Genomic DNA, 23,667 nt, shown 5'->3' with positions numbered 1-23,667 from the left:
GAATTAGCTTGTTTACACTCATTAAAGGTGTTTTTTTATTCTGACGACCTCGACTCTCAGAAACGCTCACAGCATCACACATTAACAGCACACACACACACACACACATTTCCCCAAATCCAATGTCACCCTTCCCTTACGGTTTCTCACCGGCAGCCATCGTTTTTTTTTTTTCTGTTTCTTTTCTCGCCCTCTTCGCTCGGTGTGATTCACCCATTTTCACCCCGAAAACCTCCAATCGCATCCTCCAGTTCTCCTCGCCGGCTCACACACACACACACACACACACACACACACACACACACCGACTCGCACGTGCTCACACATACTTCCCGACACACATTCACATGCGCTCACTCAGTCGTGCTGTGCGTCAGACAGAAGGCCATCCCTCCTGCTGTATGCTAATAGCCGCGTTGTTACAGTAGCACTTGGCAACTCTCTCTCTCTCTCACACACACACGTAAACACACACTCGGTCAGACGTGCAGACACACACAGTAGGAAAACGGAGGTGTGTAGCTTTGAGGATTAGGATACAATCTGCTGCCGGGGTCGAACCTGAGAGAGAGAGAGGGATGGGGGATGGGTGTGTGCTGTAAGTGGAGGCTGGATGTCCTTTCACCCCTCCTGTTGTTTCCTCTCTCTCTCCATCGTTCTCCCTCCCCTGGTGTCCCTCCCTTCCCCGACTCCCTCTACCTGTCCGTCCATCTGTCTACCCCGTCGGCTCCACCTTCCGCCCTCCCTCATCCTCTTGTCGTAAAATCAATCCCGCTCTCTTCTCGAGCTCTGACCCCTTTCTGTCTTGTTCTTTTGTGTATCCCTCTCGTACTCGGCTCGTTGTGTGTTTTTTTTCTTTCACTCTGACAGCGTCTCCGCCGCTCGGATAAGAGGCCAAGGACCGACGCGCTCTCACCATCACACACAAACACGCCACGGTGAAGGGCTGACTGTGCCTTGTGACAGCTACAATATGATGTTAAACAACTATTTCTCTTCTTGTAACGGAGAACGAGAGATGAACGATGAATGACTTGTTGCTGTTCAGTAAGCGAGCAGTCTTTTTCGCTGCCTTTTCACAAGACAAGACACGATTCATGCCCTCCGCTTTTCATATAAATGCAGCCCAGTGTGCTGCATCGGCCGGTTTCACAGTCTGTGTCCTCGCTCAGTGAATCACAGCGAGGGTTTTTTTTTTTGTTTTTAGAGAGAAAAGGACGCTGCCCGTGGCGTGCTGAGGTTTAATTTGGAAAAGAATGTCATCCATTGATTGAACTGTCATGTGTTCAGTCTGGACACACACTGGCCACTGTGGAAGTTCATGTAGCTCGTAAATCTGAGGCTGAAGCGCCACAATATACTCACACACGGACAGCGAAACATCCCCCTCAACAAGTGATTCGGTCACATGTTCGGGCCTGTGAGAGGGGGAAAATGTTTAAGGTGCAGTTTGTCTTGTTTCAGTGGTATCCCGGTAATGATCGCCGGTGTGACGCGCAAAACAGACGAAGACAAATCAGCTCAGCTACGGTTCAGTTAAATTAGTGGGCTAAAACACGAGATCGACCCCTCCATTTTGCTTGTTAACTCCTACACGTGGATGTGTGGCGTTCTAATTCTTGTTGGGCGAAGTGTTCACACAGAGACTCGTCACTACAGCTGCAGTCGCTTCAAAAACACCTCGGAAAAGACTGTTTGGGACAAAACAGCGTGGTGCCAGTTCTCCAAAATGAGTATCCCCCAGGTCTGGTGCACCATTCCATGGAAAAATAAATGTTTTTGGAGCATCTCTGTGTGATTGGCCCCTTCCAGCTACAGTACATGGCCCTCCAAACTGTGTTTTTTTCCTAGGAACACTTCAAATCGAGGGTTATGATAGTTTGTTTCACTGAATTATGAGACTTTTCTTTCTGAGAAGCATGAAACAATCACTATTTACTCGCCAGCTAGCGAAAATTGCGTCGTTATTACCGATATGTGCACCGCATTTTGATGTACTTCAGTGTTGCATTCCCCTCTTTTGATGGCATATGACACACAGGATTTAACTGAAGTCTGGCAGAGAAGCAGTCCGGGTTGCTAATGTTAGCCTGTAGCGCTAGTTCTGTTTTTATTTGCGTTCATGCATCTCGATGAATGGAAGACGCCGATGTGACGGAAGAGGGATCACAGCAACGCAAGAGAAACCTCCACAGCTGAAGACGTCATATTGGTGCATCTGTTTACATAAATGCCACCAATAATTTAGCATCACTCAGCCTGCCGCTTACCTAATCGAGATTATGGGAAGCATCCAGCGTCCTTGAGTCTCGGCCCGTAAACATCAGCGTCTCTCCGCTCTGATTCTGACAGCTCTGGCTCTCACAGTCCTCCCGACTTGTGAAAGTGCGGCGCTAAATAGCCCGGAGTACCCCTTTAAATCTGCGCTTAAGTTGCTGTGGAGCTGTAATGACACTTCATCATTTCTGTGCACATGATGCAACACATTGCAAGCAGATATCTGCATCCCACTCGCGGTGAATATGTTTCCTCCGGGGCGTCTGGCGCAAAAAATACGTTGAACTAATATCACGCGGATATAAAAAGCTCATGAAACACGTTTTATTGGATTGAAGATTTGTGGCCAAACAGGCACCGTCGGCTGGGAGAGTAAACAGGACTTTAATCGCTGCCAAATTGCAGCGTCCACTGCCCTCCACGCCGATTACAGAGCGAAACCGTGTCATCCAACAGTTCTGTGGGTCTGTGTGCAATCAATGAAATTGCCTGCTGGCAAAACACAGCAGGACAGATGTGGGTGATGTGAGCTGTACTAGAAAGAGAGCGTTTCCTGCGATGTCAGAGGGATGTACAGTAAATATGGGAGGGATTTATTGGTCCCTGGAACCGACCCAGAAGATTAGTGTTACGGCGGCGCACCACTCACCGTATATATCATTTATAATCTGCGTGCATCCGGATTGACGGAGGAGACGTTAAAGAGGAAAGTGTCGGAGCTGCGCGCTCGAACTTGGTCGCCTGTTGTTTATTTTACTGACCATCCCTCCATTGAGGCCCTTTTTAATTTAATTACACTTCACAGCTTACGCACATGTGACTGCGTCCTCACACACACACACACACACACACACACACACACGCCCCGAGCTGTGTGTGGTTTACATCAACTGTGCAGAGCCGATCGAGCCACATGTTACCAAATTCCAACAGAGGGATGCATTGTTTCCTATATCCGCACCTGTGTCCCTTCCTGTTAATGAACGTCAGTCAGATCAGTGTGTGTGTGTGTGTGTGTGTGTGTGTGTGTGTGTGTAAAACTGTGTAGCTGTACCCGAGCCCCGACACGCCACCTCAAATCATATGCGAGAAAAAGATGGGAGCCATCAGATGAATTAAAATCTGTTGCTCCTCCTCCGCGCCTCCCTTCCCTTTTTTTTTTTTTTTTCCATGCGGGGCTTACGCATCCTCGCCTCGGCCAATCCTAGAGGAGAGTAGGGAGGGTTGGGGGGGGGGGGGGGGGGGTTGAGAGGAGGAAGAGGAGAGAGAGTGGGAAGGAGGGAGAAGGAGGGGCAGGACCAGCAGCCTCCGGGGCTGGCGGCCCATCGCTCTTGTCACAGCTGGGAGGGGAGGATGGGAGGGTGGAGGGTGGAGGGAGGGGTGGAGAGGGAGGAGGTAATCCAATGAGACACAGAGAGGAGAGGCAGTGCGAGGGCAACGCCTCACAGCACCGGGAATCTCTCTCCATCTCCATCTCTCTCTCTCTTTTTCTCCCCCCCCCTCCTCCGTCTCTGAAGCGTAAAAACCAAAGGACTCTCATCTCCCAGTCAGTCTCCTCTGTACGTGGCTGAGAGCTCCTCTCATATATTTTCAAGCCGAACTCTTCAAACGTTTCCTTCATTTTCTCCTAGTTTTTTTTCTCCTCCATTAGCTAAAAGGATGAATTAACGACCAACAAAACCCGGGATTATTTCTTGTCACTCCTGTGTCTTTTAGGATCTTCAGCATCATCTTTTTTTCTTTTTTTTTTTCCCGGAGTCATCTTTGTTCTTGTGCACACAGCTGCTGAGTGGTACACTGGCTGCTTGTGGGGAAATAGGTTAGTGTGCCTGTTTCGGTGCCGGGCGGCGGAGGTGATTGAATGCTCTGTGCACGGTGGAGGCGAAGAGGAGGGGGATGCCTTCCTGGCGGTAGCGCTCTGTAGCCCTGCGACCACTTGGGGAAGAAGGTGACTTGGGATGCTGCGGCTGAACTCCGACCTTTAGCCAAAGTGTCGGCGGCCAGATTCCGGAGCGACAAAAAGGGGAAAATAAGCTACTTTTTTTTTTTTCCCCCTCCATTTTTCTAGTCGCAAAACAGGGCTGACCTGCGTGTGGACGCCATGGACATCAACCTTCAGTCGCACCGGTTCTACTTCCCCCAGATCTACTGCGCTGAACCGGGGGCGCAGCCACCACCACCACAGCTCACTGAGTTCAAAGTCAGGTAGGCTTCCACGAGATCCAACACCGGAGACACCCAGATCTGTTGTCTCCGTCTGCTTTGTGCCTTTCGGATCCACCCGAAAATTGTAGCTCGAGCATCTCTCCTGTTGTTTCCAGCAGATTCCCCAGCTGCTGCTGCTGCATATGAAGCGTTCCTGTGTATGATGAGTGCTGCTGCGAGTGGCTGGTTGCCCTTGCAGGGGGATGGGGCTGCATGCTAATGTGTTAGCTAGCTGTGCAGGAAAGTGTCAGGCTCCTGGGAGAAGCAGAGGGCATTGATGGCCTACGGAGGAGCTTGCCAAGTTTGGACAGAGGGGGTGACAGTGCGGCGGTTGTGTGATACTTGCCGTCCGGGGCGCCGCGGCCGCTGTAGCCCTCTCGCCGGCCGCCTCTGTGGCTCTTTTGTTCTCTGCGTTTACGCCTCTTTTCTTCTTCTGCCGCTCTTTCTGAAAGTGCTCGGGGTGGCTTGTTGCATCCACAGCCGACGCCTGCCGTCATGTTTGCAGAGCGCTCGAGGACGCATGCTCAGACATGCAACAGCTTCCCCGCTCTTTGTCTTGTTGAGATGTAATTGTGTCGGATGGAGCTGTTGCACTTGGGGTGTGCAAGAAGTCAGACCTGATGCTTTGTGGCAGAAGCTGATTGTCTTTTCCCTCAGTTATTTCAACTTCTCTTTAGCCATCTGTTCTTGCACCCACCACCACCACCATCATCCATCCATCCATCCATCCATCCTTGCATGCATGTTTTGAGATGTTCTTGTAATCTTGTGTGCGATACGTTTGTCGATTCCTCCTCTAACAGCTCTGATTAGTGCAGCTTAAAGGGACTCAGCCAGAGTTTCGCCCCACTAAGCAGCTTTTAGTTTGGCTGGTGCTCCGGGCTGGAGCAGCTTTATGGGTCTACAGCGTGTCACTATCACGGCCTGGCCGAGCTCCCCGACGGCGCCACGGGAGTCCGAGCTGGGGCGGCATCACCGGGAGAAAGCCCATTTTTACTAATTAGACCGTAACCACTTTAATTTAATCCTGGAACGACTCTCAAATAATCACATTTGTAACTCTAATGTGCCGCCGTCAAGTCTGTTTGACTGTTTCAAACAGTGCAGAAGGGTTATTTGAAATACACAAACAGGTTCGGTCCCCCCGCGCAGTCGCACCTCGGTGATCTTTTCTTGAAATGTCCACATCAGCAAACATCAGGAAATGTCAGCAGATATCAGCGTTTGATGCGTGTGTGCAGACGGCAGTCTCAACGGGAAAAAAAACACAGTCTCGCACATTTCCGGCTGAGGATCACACCTCTCCTCTTCCTCGCTGGAGGAGGGACACGCAACCAACACACACATGCAAAACACACACTGCGAGCGTTTGCAGAGATTAAAGAGATTAAAAAGTGCGACGTGTTTTCATAAAAACCAATCCAGGCCCCCTTAGGCAATGTTAATGTTTCCCAAATCAGATTGTGTGCAATGAATACTCACTTACGGAAGCGGCGAGAGGATTTATAGCGAATACACGTAAATATATCTCTGCGCCGATTAATCACTTGTCGTCTTTTTACTCTCTGTTGAAGTTAGTTCGGCGGGCTGTGAACGGGAAGTGGACTCAGCTACCCAGCAGTGTCAATCACAGTGTTGTTAGCAAGGTGAGCTCATTAGATCTGAGCGAGAGAGGAAGAAGAAAGATTGGAGACGGAGGCAAAGCGAGAGGCAGGGGAGGGAAACGAGATGAGAGGGAGAGAACATGGGAGAGCGGGAGAGCGAGGGGGGGATGGTGAGAAAAGCAAAGCTAAGCAAAAGGAAGAGAGAGAGTGGATTGTAAATGTGAGAGGGAAACAGTCAGGCGGATGGGGGTGGAAGTGAGCAAGAGCAAGGAGTGAATGTAGGGGGAGAAAATTAAACATGTAGGGTGGTGGGTGGTTTTTTTTTTTTATTGGTGCGGCACACGCCTTGGAAAAACATATGCAAAGGATGCTGGGACATTAGAGCCAACCCCGGGCTCCATGGTGACCGAAGTCGATGGAGCCAGAGTATGGCCAGATAACCATGACAACCGGTGCAGCAGAGCAACATACAGTACATGTATGCACAGAAATGCACAGAGAGAGGTGGAGATCTTCTGCTTCAGTGCCTCTGCGAGCTCCACAGGGAGAAAAACAAGACCTTCTGGGTGATGTGTGTGATTGTGTCTTATGCTGAAGATCCAGCGCAGCGTCTTACGTTCATTGACAAAAACAAAATACTAGAAATATTCTGATGTGTCTCACTGCTAAACGACTGAAGAGGTCGATAACCAATAACTCCCAAAACAACCCGTGAGTGAGTATTAGCGACACGCATCCCGAACCTATCGCACGAGGTTAGCTGTGTGAAATGGTAGAAGTTTGGCAGGTTTAGGCACCAAAATAAGGTTTAGAAGGTCTAGGTTTAGAAAAATGAGAGTGGTTTGGGTTAAAATAGGTAAGCTAGCTATGTTAGCTACATTAGTTACATTAGTTACGTACAAAAGTAAGTGTTTGACTCATCCATTCACCCCAAACTCCTCCATGCGTGGACGTTATCTTCATACTCGACACCTGACTTCCTCCTTTCCTGGCGTCTTGATCACTACAGCCACAATAATCATAAATACGGGTCTTAATAAAGTCCTTGCAAGGATACAAGTCTGTTTATCTGGTGAAGATGTATTTCAGTTTTTTAAATAATATTCACAAAAAGAAAAAAAATTACTCTCTGAGTCAAACAGAAAAGAACCAGGAGATAAAAAGAAATATCTCTTGTTGTTTCAGGCTCATTTTATGACTGCTAGCGATGCTGCTGTGCTACAGCATGCTAACTGTTTCCCTTCAGGTTTGATATCCACATAGTGATATTGCTAAATGTGTCTTCTTGTGCTGGAACGTCTGTACAGCTAGGAGGCTAAAGCTAACTCTGCGTCTTTCTGTTGTCAGCTGACTTTGTCCTCATGAGAAAAATGACCGCGCTGGTCGCATGTTCAAATATTTAAAAGCACCTATGTTACATTAACTGACAAGGACGTCTTCTGTCCATGTGAATTATGTTTTTTGTGTCACAGCAACAGAGGCAGAAGTAGCATGATGACAGTCGGCGTTAGCGTCATTTAACTGTGACCATGTTCTTTTCCCTAACCTTACCCAAATCAACCCTTTTTTGTTTTCGCTCAAATGGTTTTTATTCGCTGGTATTATCTCCAAATGACCTGCAGTTTTGTGTCATCTGGTTTGGAGGACTCGTGTCAGCCGGAGGAGCGAGTTCTCAAAGTCAGCTTTGGAAATGACAGATCATTTTCCAGGTCACTGTGCAGTAACCCACCTCAACGTACCCTGTGTTAAAAAACAAGGAAATGGAATTATCTTAACTTTCCCTCCAAAAGACGATGAGAAGATGGTGGCTTCTGACCACTACTTTGATCGCTCCTCAATCTCTCCTTTGAAAAGCCTTTGACTCAAATCCAAGAGCTGCTGTAATGTACATTATTGATTGAGGATTATGTCATGCGACGATGGAAGGGCTTTCAGTTTTTCAGGATTCCCAGAGGAGATCAAATGTCTGTATTACTCCCTCAGTGCTTCGCGGCCCTGACAGATTAGAGATGGACTCCACCGCACGTGCATGTCAAACACAAGAAAGCACTGGCGGAAATTTGTGAAATATTCTGGGTCGTTGAGTCCACTGACTGATGATCCGTGGCACAAACAGGAGCTGCGTGAACCGACATGTCCGCTACGCCGCTGTGCGTGTTTCGGAAAAAAAGAGGACGAGCCGGCCAATTACAGAAGCCTGTGAGTGCGTTTTATGTGGACTATCAGGTCCCAACGTAGTCTGCGATAGAGAGCACTTAACCTAATGGCCCTCAGCAAACGCTCAACTGTAAAATGGATCACATGTAAACATGTCTGAGCCGTGTACGCGTGTGTTCGTGCATGTGTGTGTGTGTTTGTGTGTGATTCTCCGCGGTAAGTAGCAGCAGTTAAATGGCGTCACGGGGGAGAGAGAGCGCCGCCTCGGGGCATCTCCACAGCTTCCTTTTTTTTTTTCCTTCCATCCCTTCACTCTCTCCTCCGTCCTCGCCTGGTTCCAGGGAGCAGGAAGTGTTTCTTTTAGACGCTCCTGAGTGATAATGCTTCACCTACTGTCTTCTCTTCTCTTTCTGCTGGGAAGAATTTCCCCCCCTCCGCCAAACGGAGACGTATGCATTTTTTAAAAGCCACCCCCGCTCTCCTCTGTGCTCCCTATAATCTGTATCTCTCTGCCTCCTTAGATTTATCTCTGTCTCTGTCTTCATTGTTTTTCTTCCTTCCTCTTCTACGCTCCTCGCTTTATTTCCCTGTCCCTTGTTTTCCCCTGGTGCTCGTTCTAATTTTTTTTTTATCTCTCTCTTCCTCTCAGCATGGGGTCGAACATCTCTGCCCGGCCATTTAGATCCCGCGGCTCATGCTTGATTGAGAGAACGCCTGCCTCCCTCACATGAATGCAGCCACTCAGCGGTCGACGCAGACAAAGTTTTCCCTCTAACATGTTTACAGTAGCACATAACTTCAGCTGGAGGTAGACGAGGACAGCCCGAGGCATCGGAGGCTGTATTAAACATTCCAACGAACGCTCATTAAGCCGAGATCAAGATTCCCACGAACAACAAACTAGACAGGAATGTCTGGCTTCTTGCTGGACTTGAAGCCTTTAATGCCACACACGAAACACACGAAACAGAAATGAAATGTCCTTTAAAGTGTACTAAAGTTTAAAACATTCAAAACAAACATTAGAAGAAACGAAATGAAGTGTTGACATTATGCTGAAGACATGTTACCCTGCTAACCAGCTAGCTCCGACTCGTCCTGTCACGTTATACCACTTTGCAGATCAGAGTCATAGTCTTGGTCAGAGCCGCTGTAAATCGCCTCCATACTGAATCCCTTGTTGTTGAAGTCACCTCCGTCAGTCTCGTAGGTTGTGTTCCGTCTCAGTCTTCTGTCGAGCTTTGAGCTTTTTTGGAGTTAACTTCTGTTGCCTGTGATCAAAGGTCAGCTGACAGGGACACTTAGCTGTATGGCTAACTGAGCTAGCTTTTGCTAGTGGCAGCTAGTTGCTTCAACCAAGCTAGATGCAGCAAAAAGCAGTAAGCTTTCTTCGACGGGTGGCCATATCTTATGTTTTGCATTTTGTCAAATACACTTGTTGGATTTTGTTTGCCAAGAGTAAGATGAGAAGATGTGTCTGATAGGCTAAATAAATAAAAGTTAGCTTAGCCTAGCATAAACACTGAAAACAGGGGGTAACAGCTAGCCTAGCTCTGTTGAAAAATTATCTTTGAGCAACTCTTAATCTGTCTAGCTGTTTTCCCTTTTCCTCATATTTATGCTAGGCTAAGCTAACCAGGTGCTGACTGTATCTTCATCTTATTTACAGGTAGTTCAATTCATGATCGTGATCTTGACATCTTTTTTCAAGTAAATCGTAGATTATTTGACATCCTCTTCTGTTTTCAAACATCACATAACCTCCTTTATTAGCTGATCGGCGCTACGTGAATGACGTAGCCAGCTGATTGGACAAACTACAGTACTTCACATGGTTCTGCCTTAGATGACACACTATAAACACTCAAATGTGAGAAAAATCTAGTGAGATATTTTATGTTCGAATGGTGCAGATGGAGCTATTTCTGGTCTGGCTGTCGCCTGATGAGAAGTTCAAAGATGCATCGAGATTGCGATTGAAAGAGATTATGATGTTTGGATGAGTGGGGTATCTTCTCATCTAACTCGCGGCAAGAGAGCAGATAACATTATTTCCCATAATGTGGATTTATCCTTTAAAGTGATCTTCATGCACCTGCAGGATTCATGTCGCATCCGCCTGCACGTTATCAGATCTGCGCTGTGCGTTCTGCTCTGAGTTCACAGCAGATTAACTTGTTTGCTCAGGGCTGCAGTCAACTCATCAGGGATCTATTGACCATGTGTTGTCTCTGCCGATGCCTCTGTTACGTCAGAGGATTTGGCCGTCTTTGCAGAGACATAAAGGACCATCCGAAGACTAAATCCTCCGCTGAGAGTCTCAGTTATTTTCCACTCTTCTTCTGTCTCTCTGATGTGAGCCAAGCGGGGTCAGACGCTCCCCTCTTTAATTTCACTTGTTCCGCCTGGCGTCATCTCTTCGGTGATGGGAGGATAAGTCAGGAGGGAACGGGATGACGCGAGGACAGCAGTTAAGAGTTAAGACCATCCAAAGTAAGCTCTGTACTAGACCTCGCGTACCCGCCATTTTGTTGACAAAATTAAAACATCCCCCTCTAAAAAACCACTAACACACCACTTAAACTCTTTGTGTATCTTAGGCAAGAGTTCCTCGTCCATCGCAGGTCATAAAACCTGTGTTTATCAGCCATACATAAAAGTTGAAAGTACCCGATCTCACACAAAAAAAACTCCCGCCCTCCCCAACAAGATTTCCCCCACCGCTGTGCTGCTTTTTCGGAGTCTCAGCATTAGCGCTCGGGGTTGAGGAAACTCTTAAATGCTTTATGCGATCATGCGGAGCAGCAGTAAAAAGAAACCTCATCCTTGCACTCTCTTCACAGGCTCTCAGCTCGAATTAAACCATAAACTCAAACCTGTTTTATGGCGCCAGAGAGTGTGGCTTTATTCCTTTTGGCCGTCCCAGATGACCTCTGCGGACTGTCAGAGACGTTTAAGGCTTTATTAGCGGTTTGAGCGGTGAATAACAGAACCCCCAGAGCGAGGCAACATGTACGGTAGACGCAGGAAGAATTGTGCGCACGGTCTGCAGAGTCTGTAGCGTCTGCCTCCGAGGCGACATACATTATTGTATAGCTCACACACACACATACAGTCGTATGGAGGCGTACGCCCGTGTTAACGCACAGCCGCAGCCACGTGAGACTTTGATGATGAGAAGCAGAGACAGGACATTGTGCAGCGTTGTTGCAAAGACATCCGCGTCTGTAATTAAGGAGCTGACTGTCTGAAGGCTTATGTTGCTGTTTTCTTTTTCTTTTTTTTTTTTCTTTCCATCCGTATCTCGTTGCTCATTCATCTTTTCTTCACAGCCATATTTTCTAGGCCAAGCGAATATTCCACTCCAGTTGTCATGCCAACAGATTAGCGTGCTCTTGCGTGGTCTCAGCAGTCGGCACTAGAGTCTAGGAGTGTGTGTTTGCATGTGTGCATGTGAGGTCCCGCGCGCACGTGTGTGTGTGTGTGTGTGTGTGTCATCTCTGCAGGGTCTCCAGGCTCTGGCATGCATTCAAATACACACAAGCTGAAAACACTCCCTCACACACACACACACACACACACACACACACACACTCAGAAACATGCTGTTTCATTAGCATGCTTTTGTATAACTCTCGACATCACATCACACGGAGGAGGACCGCACCGAAAAGTTACTGCAGAAGTTTTAAAGCGGGTTTTTCTCTTTTACTTTATTGTGAAGCATTTTTGTGCATGTGAAAGTTCTGCAGAGTGAAAACGCCCAAAGTCCACACCAAAGTGCTTTACTCTCTTTTCATGCACACGGCTCCTGCGCTGCTTGAAATGGCTGAATTGGAGTCGAGCCTTTACTTCTGTAACGTATGTGTGTCACTATGTAACAGGTCTTATATAAATATGTATATTTATGTATATATTAAACAAATATACAGCTGTACCGCAGCCATAGTCATGGGGGGGTCATACCGTAATATTTATACTTATGTCATAGGCTACTTAGGGAATTTCTTTTTTTTTTTCTCTGGTTATAATGCTCTCACACAGCCATCATGAACTCTAATATTGTAAAGAAATACTATTTTAATTATTTGTTTCAAGAGAGGAGTTATCTAAGTCAGAGTCCTGCACGGGTGAAAAATAATGTGGGCTACTGTGTCGGACACAGATGGAAGACATGCGGACGCCTGGAGACGTGGGTCGGATTTTACGATTGCCATTTTCAAGGCGTCACTTATCATCAGTCATTATTAGCGACACAAATGATAAGCATTTATATTTCATATGAGCTCATTCATGCGTGCTTGCGCCCTCCCAGAACTCATTCCCTCTACACTGTCTTACTTTCACTTTTAAAAATTGCGTCCGTCCAATTTTCCTTCGGGCGTCGGTATCAATTTATACCGGGTCGGCTCGGGTGTGGAATGTAAGTTGTGTCGGAAAACTGGTCGGATGCGGTGACCCGTGCAGGACTCTGCTCTAAGCTAATTATCAAGCGAAATATCTAACATGCTAGTTAACGTCAAAGACTGCGGTGGAAGACAACGGTAAAATATTTCCTTTCTCTAACACTGGATTTATTTATGCCTGAATTTTGAAGGTGTGGTGGCTTTTATTTTGCCGTGGTGGTGCGCCACAGTCAATTACATGTAGAGGAAACCCTGATATATAGTTATGTATGTATATTATAAAATATAAACAGCTGTACCGCAGCCATAGTTCCCAGCTGTAGCAGCGTTATTTTAGATCACACTACCTTGCTCGGCATGACCCGCACTGCTCTGCCTCTGATTGGCTACATTCTGTCCGTTAAGTAATGTGCATGTGCAGCTCTCATCAAAGGTTGAACAGAGGTGCGATGTCTCACTCTGCAGCTAAAACAGTTCAAGACACAGTGTGAAAAGAGATGCTGCAGCAGTGTTTATTGAAAATTAAAGCATGTAAACCTTTTCAACTAGGACCCCTGAATAAAAGTATTAACCTGAAAATAACCTTGAAGACTGAGGGTTGGTTAGAAAATGGGGTCAGAAAAGTACAAATGTGTTTGTGTTTGAACTAATTTACCCAAATATTAAAGACGTATTAATGTTTCTTTGCAACCGTCGCTGTTTGTCTGCGATTGCCCACGTGCAACTCCATCGAAGGTTGAACAGAGGTGAGATGTTTCACTCTGTAGGTAAAACAGTTCAAGACACAGTGTGAAAAGAGATGCTGCAGCAATGCACCGTATAAGAAAAAAATAATGTGTTTTTTGAGAATTAAAGTATGTAAACTGTTCTACCAGGAACATAAGTATGTTTAAAAACCTCTTTAAAGTGTTGAAGACTGATGGTTGTTTAGAAAACGGGGTCAAAATTTAAATATATTTGCTAAAACTACAAACAAGTTTATGTTTGAACTAATTTACCCAAATCTTAAAGACAGATTAATGTTTCCTTCCAACCGTGCCTGTTTGTCTGGGGATGATGGACGCTTCTAAGATGCTCAGAAATTCCAGTATTATTTGCCCAGTAAACACTGAATTTACGAGCTTTGGTGCTGACAAAACCCCATAAACAACCTTGACAACACCATTAAAAAGGATTATATGAATGAGCATTAAAACCGCTGCTTAAATGTCAGTGCTTCTAACAGGCATTTAAATCAACCAGCCGACTGGTTTCAAGTCTCTGGAAGTTTATTTTTTCCACAAAATCGTCATAAAACTGAAACCAGTCACACCTTTCATAACATTTAAACAGGTATACGGCCGCGCTGGTGTCTCTGTTGGACTGGAAGTACCAACATAAACATGCTAACATGCTGATGTTTAGCAGGTGTAGCAGTATTAGTTGTGTTTTTTAATTCGGTCATCACGTAATACAATAAATATAAAGAGTTTAGACGGTAAAAACAAAGTCAACGGTCTATATGTTGAGTTGTGACCGAGCAGGTGTACTGATTACAGTGATGTAGTGATCATGTGACAATCAATAAATGTTTCATAAAATACATCCAAGTGTCCTGAACCGTAACAAGATAACCAGCTCTCCTCACTGTGAACGTCTGTAGTCAAACCAATTGTTGTTGAGATTTACGCCCGGAACAAAGCGGCGGACACATCGCTCTGGCATACTCCTCTTAAACTCCTATTTTTCTGTCTTCACTGTGTTGGTTTGAGGAAAAATGTCCCTGTAACTGTGTCAGTGGTCTAGAACAGTGCACAGTTTGCCAGATTAACTTGCACAATAGCCTGCAAAAAAATTGGGCCAGAGAGCGAGATGATTTAAAACCGCCGGTCCGTAGAGATGAAGTTTAAAAGCCGCCGTTCTATTTCGGGTGCTAATATGCAGTGTCACGTCTAACAATAACAACTATTACTGAGTCACGCTGCGGCTTCTCTATGAGGCATGATCTTCTCTGTCTGACTGTCCTCCACTAGAACGTTTCCACGAGCTCACGGTGAGTGAGTGGATGTCTACACATATAAAACTTGTAACCTAATTCAGCCGAGGCCGGCTATTTTTAGACTTCTCCTTTGCAAGTTGAGCAATTCACTGTGTTTTATAACTGTTTGTGTTGAGCCGGCAGCCTGTTTGAAAGTCTGCTGTCAGCGCGGGCCCATTTTCCTCTCCTCTGAGTCGTCTCTCTTCTCTTTTTTTCACTCTCACTGCTTCACTTTTTTTTTCCACCTCCCCCCCCTCCTCCACCACCGAAACCTCAAATACGCAAGCAAAGCAGCTCGCTTATGTAACCGGCCTGCGAACCAGCCAGACAGTTTACTTTTGTTCTAGACCATCTTTCACGGATAAAAGCATAAACACGCAGTGATTTATACCGTGAGACAGAAACATGGAGGCACACACACACACACACACACACATTTGTATTTATTTGCTCCCTCCTTGTTGGAATGAACTGAGGTATTCCCAGGAGTATGATTTTAAATACTGTATCTACGTGTTTTATTTGATACCACAGTACCAAAGGTTTTAATATTTTGTCACAGCAAAATAACAATGTTTTTGTTTTTTAACTGTTAAAACCATGATATTTTTTTTTTTTGTTGTTGTTTTAAATAACCCAACCACGAGGTAAGAACATCTGTGCTCAGGTAGCCACAAATCAAAATGTATGAACATTGGAACTTTATTAGTTATGTATATTATATTATTTGTGCGATATATGAGTGTGGTCAACTGTTACAATCACTACTTGTAATTGTAGTTAGTATATAGCCTTTTTATTTTTATTTTATTACCTTTTTAAGCTTTGCAGGGCAGTCAAGGTTATTTCTACTAGTTTGAGATAAACTCCATTTTTATGCCACATTCCTCCATTTTATTGTTCAATTTAAATTCACAAAATATTGTTTCAGCTTGGTGAGTTTGGGGCTATTTGCAGGGATAGTTAGCGTCCAGCTAGCGAGATATGAAGTTATTGAAGAGAGGAAAAGCTACAGCAGCTAGCTGTCAGTTAGCAAGTGAGTTAGCTCACTAGCTAATGCTATCTAACAGCTTTGGGAACACTTGTTACTCACGTTTGTCGAGGTTAATGTAGCCGAGGCTTTAGCCGACTTGTTAATGACTGGAACAGAAAAGCTTTTGCCAAAAATTCATGAATCGTTAAACATATTAGGATGTTTCATATTTGTTGTATTTAAAGGGAAGTTTAAATCCACAGTCCAGCTGCATTAAACGACTTAAACTGTCCAACAGCTTGTACAGACAACTGAGAGAAACAGGAAAGGTCTTTTTTTTCATGTTACATTACAATCAACTCACATACGGCCCATAAAAAAGTGATTAATACTCGTTAATTGCGACATATTGTTACACAGAGCTTCTTTAAACCATACAGTATTCTTTTAAAACCTCCTTTTTCACACCGCAGTCCTCTTCGAGCCCCTCCCACAGTCCTTGTTGTGGAATCTTTCCTGCACAGGGAATACATTTGCATGTCAAAACTTTCTGATCATTTTGCAGAGTTACAGAAGAGCAAACTGTCTGAACATTTTCTGCAGAGCAAACATGGCTGACATCCAACACAGCAAGCTCCAGTTTCACAGACGCTGCAGCAGCAGCAGCAACTGGGACAAGCTCCTTGTGTGTCGCGGTCTCTGAAACAACCGCTGATAGAAGTTTGTTTGGAGACTCGAACGGGAGCAGAAATTAATGTCATTTAACCAAAGTGGCTCCTCATTATGCCAACTGGCCCCCGTGGTTGGATTACAGTGTCGGTTTAGCACAATTTATCCCATTTTCTATGAAATCTGAGGTTTAGCTCGGGCTCAGTCTCATTGCTAATGTAGCTTTGCCCTGGCGTGCTCATAAATGTTTAAGCTGTCAGCTGTTCTTTTTTCTGCTTTATGCAGCTTTGATGTTTCATGCAGAAGATGCTCACACACACACACACACGAGAAGTTTCGTTGTGCAGCCCGTCTTGGCCGGTTTGCAGGCGGGAGGATTCTCCATCACTCTCATCCTGTTGAGGAAAACAGAGAGCGTTTAGTAAAAAGGCGTTGGACAAAAAAAAAAAGACAAACAATTTGCGGTGACGATTGTTCTGCCAGCTAACTCTCGGGATTTGGCCGTTTTCCCTCTAAGCAGCTGACTGCGGGACACAAAGGCACTTTTGTGTGATCCCCTCTTCTCATCTCTCATTGCCACTGAACCGCAGATGCAACAACATCTTTATAACTTCAGTGAATCAGCAGCGGTAATTGCCAAAAATAAAGATTTTTAAAAGCGTTTGGCTGAATGCTGTCACATCGTAAAATCGAATTTATGCGTTGTTATTCACTCGTGGGGACTTAAAGTACCACTCTACTTAAAATCCGATGAATATTAAAGGAGAGATATAAAGATAAAGAAATAACCAAACTCATAGCCGGCTGAGCCAGCAGAGCAGCACAGAGTGATATTAACCAGGAATGTTGGAGCTAAATCTTGAAGTCTGGCAATAACACAGCTGCTCGACTCGTCTCAAGGTCGCTGCTGTGGTTTGTCATGACTTTTTTGCACATGAAGCTGGAAATCTCAGAGGAGGATCCAATGTTTGGTTTGCAAATCACATGCAAGTGTGTCTGTCAGCGACGGCCCCCTGAATCTAAATCTCATTTTACAGATTACACACATTTAGATTTCAGAATAAGAGCTGCGATTTTTTCTCCCTCTGTGTGTTTATAGTCATCTTCCCTGATGGCTGAGCACACTCAATTACAGTGTGCATACGTGCCATTTAACCACAATTCTTCGAGGATAAGTGGTGTCATGCATCAAGCGTGGCCAGTGTGTGAGAGCCGTTGTGTTTAAGTGCATTTATGCGCGTAGTTAAAGTATATTTTCTTCACTGTCGTCTTCATCGCTCTCTCTGTGGCGGTATAATGATGTTCACAGTGATATTTAGTTGGCAGGTAGCTGTGTTTGTGTTGTTTTCCGCTCTTTCGGTGCGTCTCTGTGGTGGTGCGTCATCACACAGGGGGGTTTTACTTTGTATTAACCTCTTGTTCTGGCAGGAGCATCGCTGGATAAGCTAATCCATTAAATCAGTTTAGGCCATTTTTTGGATCTCCTGACGACTGACCACTGGCAAGTTTCCATTCAGGGACCATATTGTAAGCTAGTTTGTCGGCTGGATTGTGTATTACCTTCTGTAACCTGCAGAGACGGCCCGAAGAGTTGGTTTCACTCCAGGTTTGCGTCGTTTTATGGCCTCGATAGTTTGTTTGTGTCTGATTGAAGCTTTTGTTTTGCATCTTAAATCGCGGATCATGAGCTTCATAATAAAGCTCTTTGTCAACATCGCTCAAATATGAGGCGATGAAGTGATGAAGTCAGCCTGCATTAGTTTAGTCTCACAGTCAGACCTCACAACCAAAAAATACAAGTCTTATTTGTTCACAGCACCACAGATAAAAACGCCTCTTACTCAGTTTGTCAGCTATAAAGACAGGTTGGTTCGTTGATGGTAATCTTGATGTTTTAATATTTCATTTTGGTGCGGCAGCGAGCAGATTTTCACATCCTTTTCTTACAGGTGATATAGAAAAGCTTTACATGTACAAAATATTCAGACAGTATTCCTACTCAGCTGTTTACATGCTAATGAAAATGAGTATTGCGGTAATATTTACGTTAACATGCAGCCTACTTCTTTCATTTCTTCAACCATCTTTCTGAGAACGTTGTGATATTTGAGCATATTCAGAAAAAAGGGGTTCTCCTTTACCATCAGCCTGGCAAACTGCTGGCTAGACAACACATAAAACTGACTGTAATCAGAGGTTGTGTGTCACAAAATGTGGTAAAAAAAAAACACCAATTAAGACAAATTTTCTGTGTCTTTGTCTCTGTCAGTGGAGCACTCAGGATGTTTGAGGGACGAGGGTGAAAAAAAGATTAAATGGGCACCACATGAATGCGGAAGGGGGGCTCAGTTTACATTTTGCAGAAACTAATTAACACCTGCAGGTAAAACTGTGGAGATTGATCCTGTTGCATTGTGGGAAATCATTTTTACATCCCCCATGTTGACTGTGTCAGACTAAATCATTTGGTCGTAGTCACTTCCTGTACTTTGTTTCCCTTTTGCCGGCCTCATTCAAGCAAAGTGGAGCGTAACTGAACAATATTAATCCGTACTGTGACTGTATACACGCAAAATTTGCATTTGCAGCGATGTGTGTGTGTGTGTCTGCGTTTCTATTTCGGGGGCCCGATCCTTCTTTGTTGTCGGCGCACCGCTGCCTTGAGCGCAAGCGGCCTCGGAAAAAAAAAAAAAGTGGAGCAGCACAATAGCTTTGATGTTGTGATGTCTGCAGGGTGGTGTAAGAGCCGCAGAGCTGCCTGCTGAGCGGACCGAGACGCACGCGAGTGTCCCTCTGACAGCACAGATTAGTGTAAGAGACAGGCTGCGACTGACACGTGCAAACACTCACACAGTGACAGGAGAGAGCGGCGCAAACGTTCACAAGAGGACGGAGCGACAGAAACTCACTCTGCGTTACAGATGCGGCTACCAAAAAAACACTTAAGTGACGCAGAGCTGCTGATATTAAAAAACTCGCCCTCGGGCTGGAGCTGATTCACATGAACAGACGGAAAAAATGAATGAGATCTGCTCAGAGAGTCGAAAACATTCAGTTTCAATGGGACCTCGGAATAGAAGAATTACTTCCTACGTCAGAGACGGAAAAACCGATTCACACAACAGCAGTAAATTATGTGAAAATGTGGGAATTTCCACCTCTGCTATGGTGCGAAAATGCCATTACCAAGCAGATATGGTGCTAAATTTAAATTCCACCTCCCTCTTTGGCAAGTCATCAGCAGAGGAGAGGATCAAAGTGCTAATTGAGCTTCATGCTCGGGGAGGTTTTTATGTTTATATCCCAGCCATGAATCTCTCTCCTCTGCGTATGTGTGTGCTCTTTCTTCTACCGTCTACCTTTTTTTCCTGCGTGAGTCAGAAGCTCATCCAGCTGCTCTGACACTTCATGGCCGTGCTGTTCATCCGTGATCAGAGAAGTGACGCGAGCAGCGTAAATTTAGTGCAGGCAGGAAGTTTTGCCGCCAGAAATAGAGAAAGGGGAACGAAGCGCTTTGACGACTTGAGTCCGCTGGTTAGAGTGGCTGGTCCAGGTGTGAGCAGACGGTTATGTCCTCATCACTGATGGAGGAAATGCAAAGTACTGATTACTTTTTGTTTAGTGTGTGTGCAAGAGAGGAGAAATAAAAGCTAATGGTGGTGGAAGAAGGTTTTAGGCACAATGGGCATCCCATTAACCTTTCACTGACCTGAGACATAAAGGAGAACAACTCGGGCTGATGTGTGTTCGCGTGTGCAAGAGTTTGCAGGAGGAAGAGAAAAAAGATGGGTTGCATCTGAGCAATAATTATTCTTTTCAACCCTGCAAAGATGCCGCGGCGTGGATGAATAATTCATGTGTTCAGTACAGACCCTCATTAATCTGACCTCAGACAGACACACGGACCCATTAACTGAAGAGGTCGGATGCTGAGAGGCCAACGCAGAAATTTGAATAATGACAACATCGTGTTTAGTGTTCAAGTCATTTGGGCAACAAATTAGACGGTGCGAGTCGCTCTGAAGGAGGTTTTCACTTAGTGTCATGTGTTGTTTAACTCCACGAGTTAATGATTTCTTTTCAGTTCAGAGCGAATCCATCGCGCACGATCTGTTATTGCCATGTTCGTGTTCCTCCAGGACCATAATTAAAACTGACCGATCGTGTTTTTGTAATGTCATAGCTTAGCAACTCGTGGGAAAAACCTAACCAAATCATTGTGTTGCCTGAACCTAACAACAAAACTACTTGTGAGGTTCAGGCAACACCACTACTTGTGAGTAGTGGTGTTGCCTGAACCTCACAAGTAGTTTTGTTGCCTGAAACTAACAATTAGTTGTGTTGTCTAAACCTTACAAGTAGTTGTGTTGTCTAAACCTAACAAGTAGTTTTGTTGTCTAAACCTATCAAGTAGTTGTGTTGCCTGAACCTAACAACAAAACTACTTGTGAGGTTCAGGCAACACAACTACTTGTGAGTATTTGTGTTGCCTGAACCTCACAAGTAGTTTTGTTGTCTAAACCTAACAATTAGTTGTGTTGTCTAAACCTAACAATTAGTTGTGTTGTCTAAACCTAACAAGTAGTTGTGTTGCCTGAACCTAACAACAAAACTACTTGTGAGGTTCAGGCAACACCACTACTTGTGAGTAGTGGTGTTGCCTGAACCTCACAAGTAGTTTTGTTGCCTGAACCTAACAATTAGTTGTGTTGTCTAAACCTAACAAGTAGTTCTGTTGTCTAAACCTCACAAGTAGTTTTGTTGCCTGAACCTAACAATTAGTTGTGTTGTCTAAACCTTACAAGTAGTTTTGTTGTCTAAACCTAACAAGTAGTTGTGTTGTCTAAATCTAACCAAACAGGGACAGAAAACCGAAAGTCAACTGAAAATAATGAGTGAAGAGTGTAATAAAATGCTCCAACAGGACATCATCTCCAGTCTCTTCAGTAAGAGTCCTAAACTTAACTCAGAAGGTCAGAAATGTTTCTTCCAGATGCAGATTTCATCGCTGTTTCATAAGTTAACACGCTGGAGCAGCATTAATGATGATGTGCGAGGAGGAACAACACCAACATGTTGATGTCAGACACAAGCCATCACATCAGCAGCCACAGAGGTGAAACACCGTTCCTCTCCTTCATGCAGCTGCTTAGGTTGCATTCATCTCCTCCTGCACTGTCAATATCACGTTATGATGTCTGAAGTCATTGAGGGATGAGATTATGCATGAGGGCTGGATTTAAATGCAACAGTTTCTTTGTTATGAATATAAGAGCGCAGCCAAAATGTGCATCATCACACGGAATAGCTTTTTAAATAAGTAAGGATGCGGTTTTTAAAGGTGAGCGAGCACATTTTACACTTGTGCATGATTCCCCCTCCTGCATGTGCGATCGGACCGTTTTCCGTGGAGGACGATTCCTGAGCAGCTCTCTGAGATTTTCCTCTGTCTGTCCCTGTCAGCTTGAATTTACCGCAGCGCAGACCGGCCATGAACGCACCGGAGAGGATGGCATTTAGAGTGCACGTCCGTATGTGAGCGTGTGCTGTCAAGGTGAATTCAGAAGCAGCTGATTTATTCATGTCCTGCGGAGCGTTTGTTAATTTTTCAACGGGTGTGGCGTGGAGCGATCCTCACTATACGTCCCTGTGTTTGTGTGCACGGGCCAGTGTGTGTGTTTGTGTGTGCGTCCCATAACTGTCAGTCAGAGAAACTTGTTTTCTTGTCGCCTCAGCTCCTTCACAGCTCCTGCCTCTCTCTTTTCCTCTCCACCACTCCATCTCCTCCTCCTCCTTGTCTCCTCCACTTTTTTTTTTTTTCCTTGCTCGAGTCTCTTTTAGCACAAGAACCCTCATTTATTCATGCTCCTGGGCCTTCGATGCCATTTTCAGCTGGTTGCCAAGAACTGCTTTTTAAAAATTAACCGAGTCGACAAGTTAAAGAAAATAAATTAAACACATGGTCGCCCCGGCTGCTGGTGCTCGGGCCGATTTCAAGTGTGTGCACCTCAAAAAAAGAGAAAAAAGAAAAGCGCTCATGTGAGATAACTTGAGTGTGGAGGCCTGGGAGGAAGTTATTTATACCTCCAGCTTAAAATGCATACAGCCGGGTATTATATGGAGCTTTTTTTTTTCGTATTTTCTGTGTGCGTGTGTGATTCCAATGGCTTCTAGTCCTACAAGTTTCAGCTGCTTCCTGCTGCTCTCCTTTCAGTGCACTTTGACGTGAAAGAAGACAAAGCTGTTTTCTTTATCTGATTGCTAGTCTGGTGCTTTCTTTTAATGAAAAAGGAGAGGTGGCTTTTTTATGATGCTATGTGTGCACAAGTCGGGCACAGCAGCTTGCAGAGAGCAATTAGGAATGCTACCTAGGCACATACTAAGTCGTTTCTATACCAGAGTATCGGTGCATTAACGCCTCTCCCCCTGACAGCTAAGGGAAATTGGCTTCCTCACTTTTTCTTGCAGAATATTACACGAGAAGATCATCACCGCTCTCATGTTTGTATGTTAAGTGTAGAACCAGAGCCTGGAGGCGATTAGCGGGAAAGTTAAAGGACCTATAAAGCTCACTAATTAACACTTTATAACACATTTGTTTAATAAGTACACAAACAGGAACGCCGTGCCAGCAGCTCTGTGAGGCGCTTTGAGCTAAATGCTAATGCCAGCACACAATGCTGTAGCATTAACGTGAGCATGACACATTTTGATGTTGAGCAGATGTTTTCCATGTTTGTCATCTTATTTTAGTTTGTTAGCGTAGCAACATTAGCTTAGTAGCAGTGTCAGAGAGGTTACCTTTGAAATGTAATATATAACAGAGAACTAGTCACCCTGTTAAAGTAGTTTATCTTACAATTAATACATTTTTGATTAAGGAGACTGTCTGTTTTAGCTCCTTTCTCTTTAAGGCTGCCCCTCCTCCTGAATACACAGTGTGCTCTGATTGGTCAGCTCACACATGCCTGAGCTATCACCACTGACAACAACAGAGCAGCTGTGCTAAATCAGTTACTTTCTGACCCCAAGCAAGTGGTTTTTCTGCCTAAACTTAAGCAAAGCAAAAGCACAGCGTTGCGACGAAGAGACAAAAACAGAAAATTGAACCTAAACAAGCGTACAGTTGCAACATAAAGAAACGTCCAGTTTTAACTTAACTGTGGTTTTGCAGAAACATCCTTCACTAACATGTATTCTGGTGATTGGGTTCACATTTCACATGCTGAAACGTGTAGTTTGAGTGGCTAAAAACTCCAGTTTGTGGGTTTAGAGGTGATGTTTGTCAGTTTATCCTTTAGAAGCACTGATACACTCATCTGGACAGAGACAGGCTAGCTGTTTCCCCCTGCTTTCAGT

At 44.9% G+C, this 23,667-nt stretch overlaps 1 protein-coding gene across 3 annotated transcripts in view; it reads left to right on the top strand.

The window, feature by feature from the left end:
• evlb (Enah/Vasp-like b) overlaps nucleotides 1-23,667 on the top strand; it is a 52,039-nt gene that overhangs the window by 10,345 nt on the left and 18,027 nt on the right. For 2 of the 3 annotated variants that reach the window (XM_030405250.1, XM_030405249.1), the window contains exon 1: nucleotides 3,679-4,482. The exons of the other annotated variant lie outside the window; for it this stretch is intronic. In XM_030405250.1, the coding sequence (XP_030261110.1) occupies nucleotides 4,379-4,482 (104 nt within the window). In that variant the 5' untranslated portion in view covers nucleotides 3,679-4,378. Of the gene's footprint in view, nucleotides 1-3,678; nucleotides 4,483-23,667 lie in introns of those variants that run through there. 3 annotated transcript variants of the gene reach the window in all.

The sequence above is a fragment of the Sparus aurata genome, chromosome 22 (assembly GCF_900880675.1).
Source record: "Sparus aurata chromosome 22, fSpaAur1.1, whole genome shotgun sequence".
In the NCBI taxonomy this organism is placed as follows: domain Eukaryota; kingdom Metazoa; phylum Chordata; class Actinopteri; order Spariformes; family Sparidae; genus Sparus; species Sparus aurata.
Note: the sequence above shows the minus strand (reverse complement) of the source record. Positions and strands in the feature narration are given on the sequence as shown.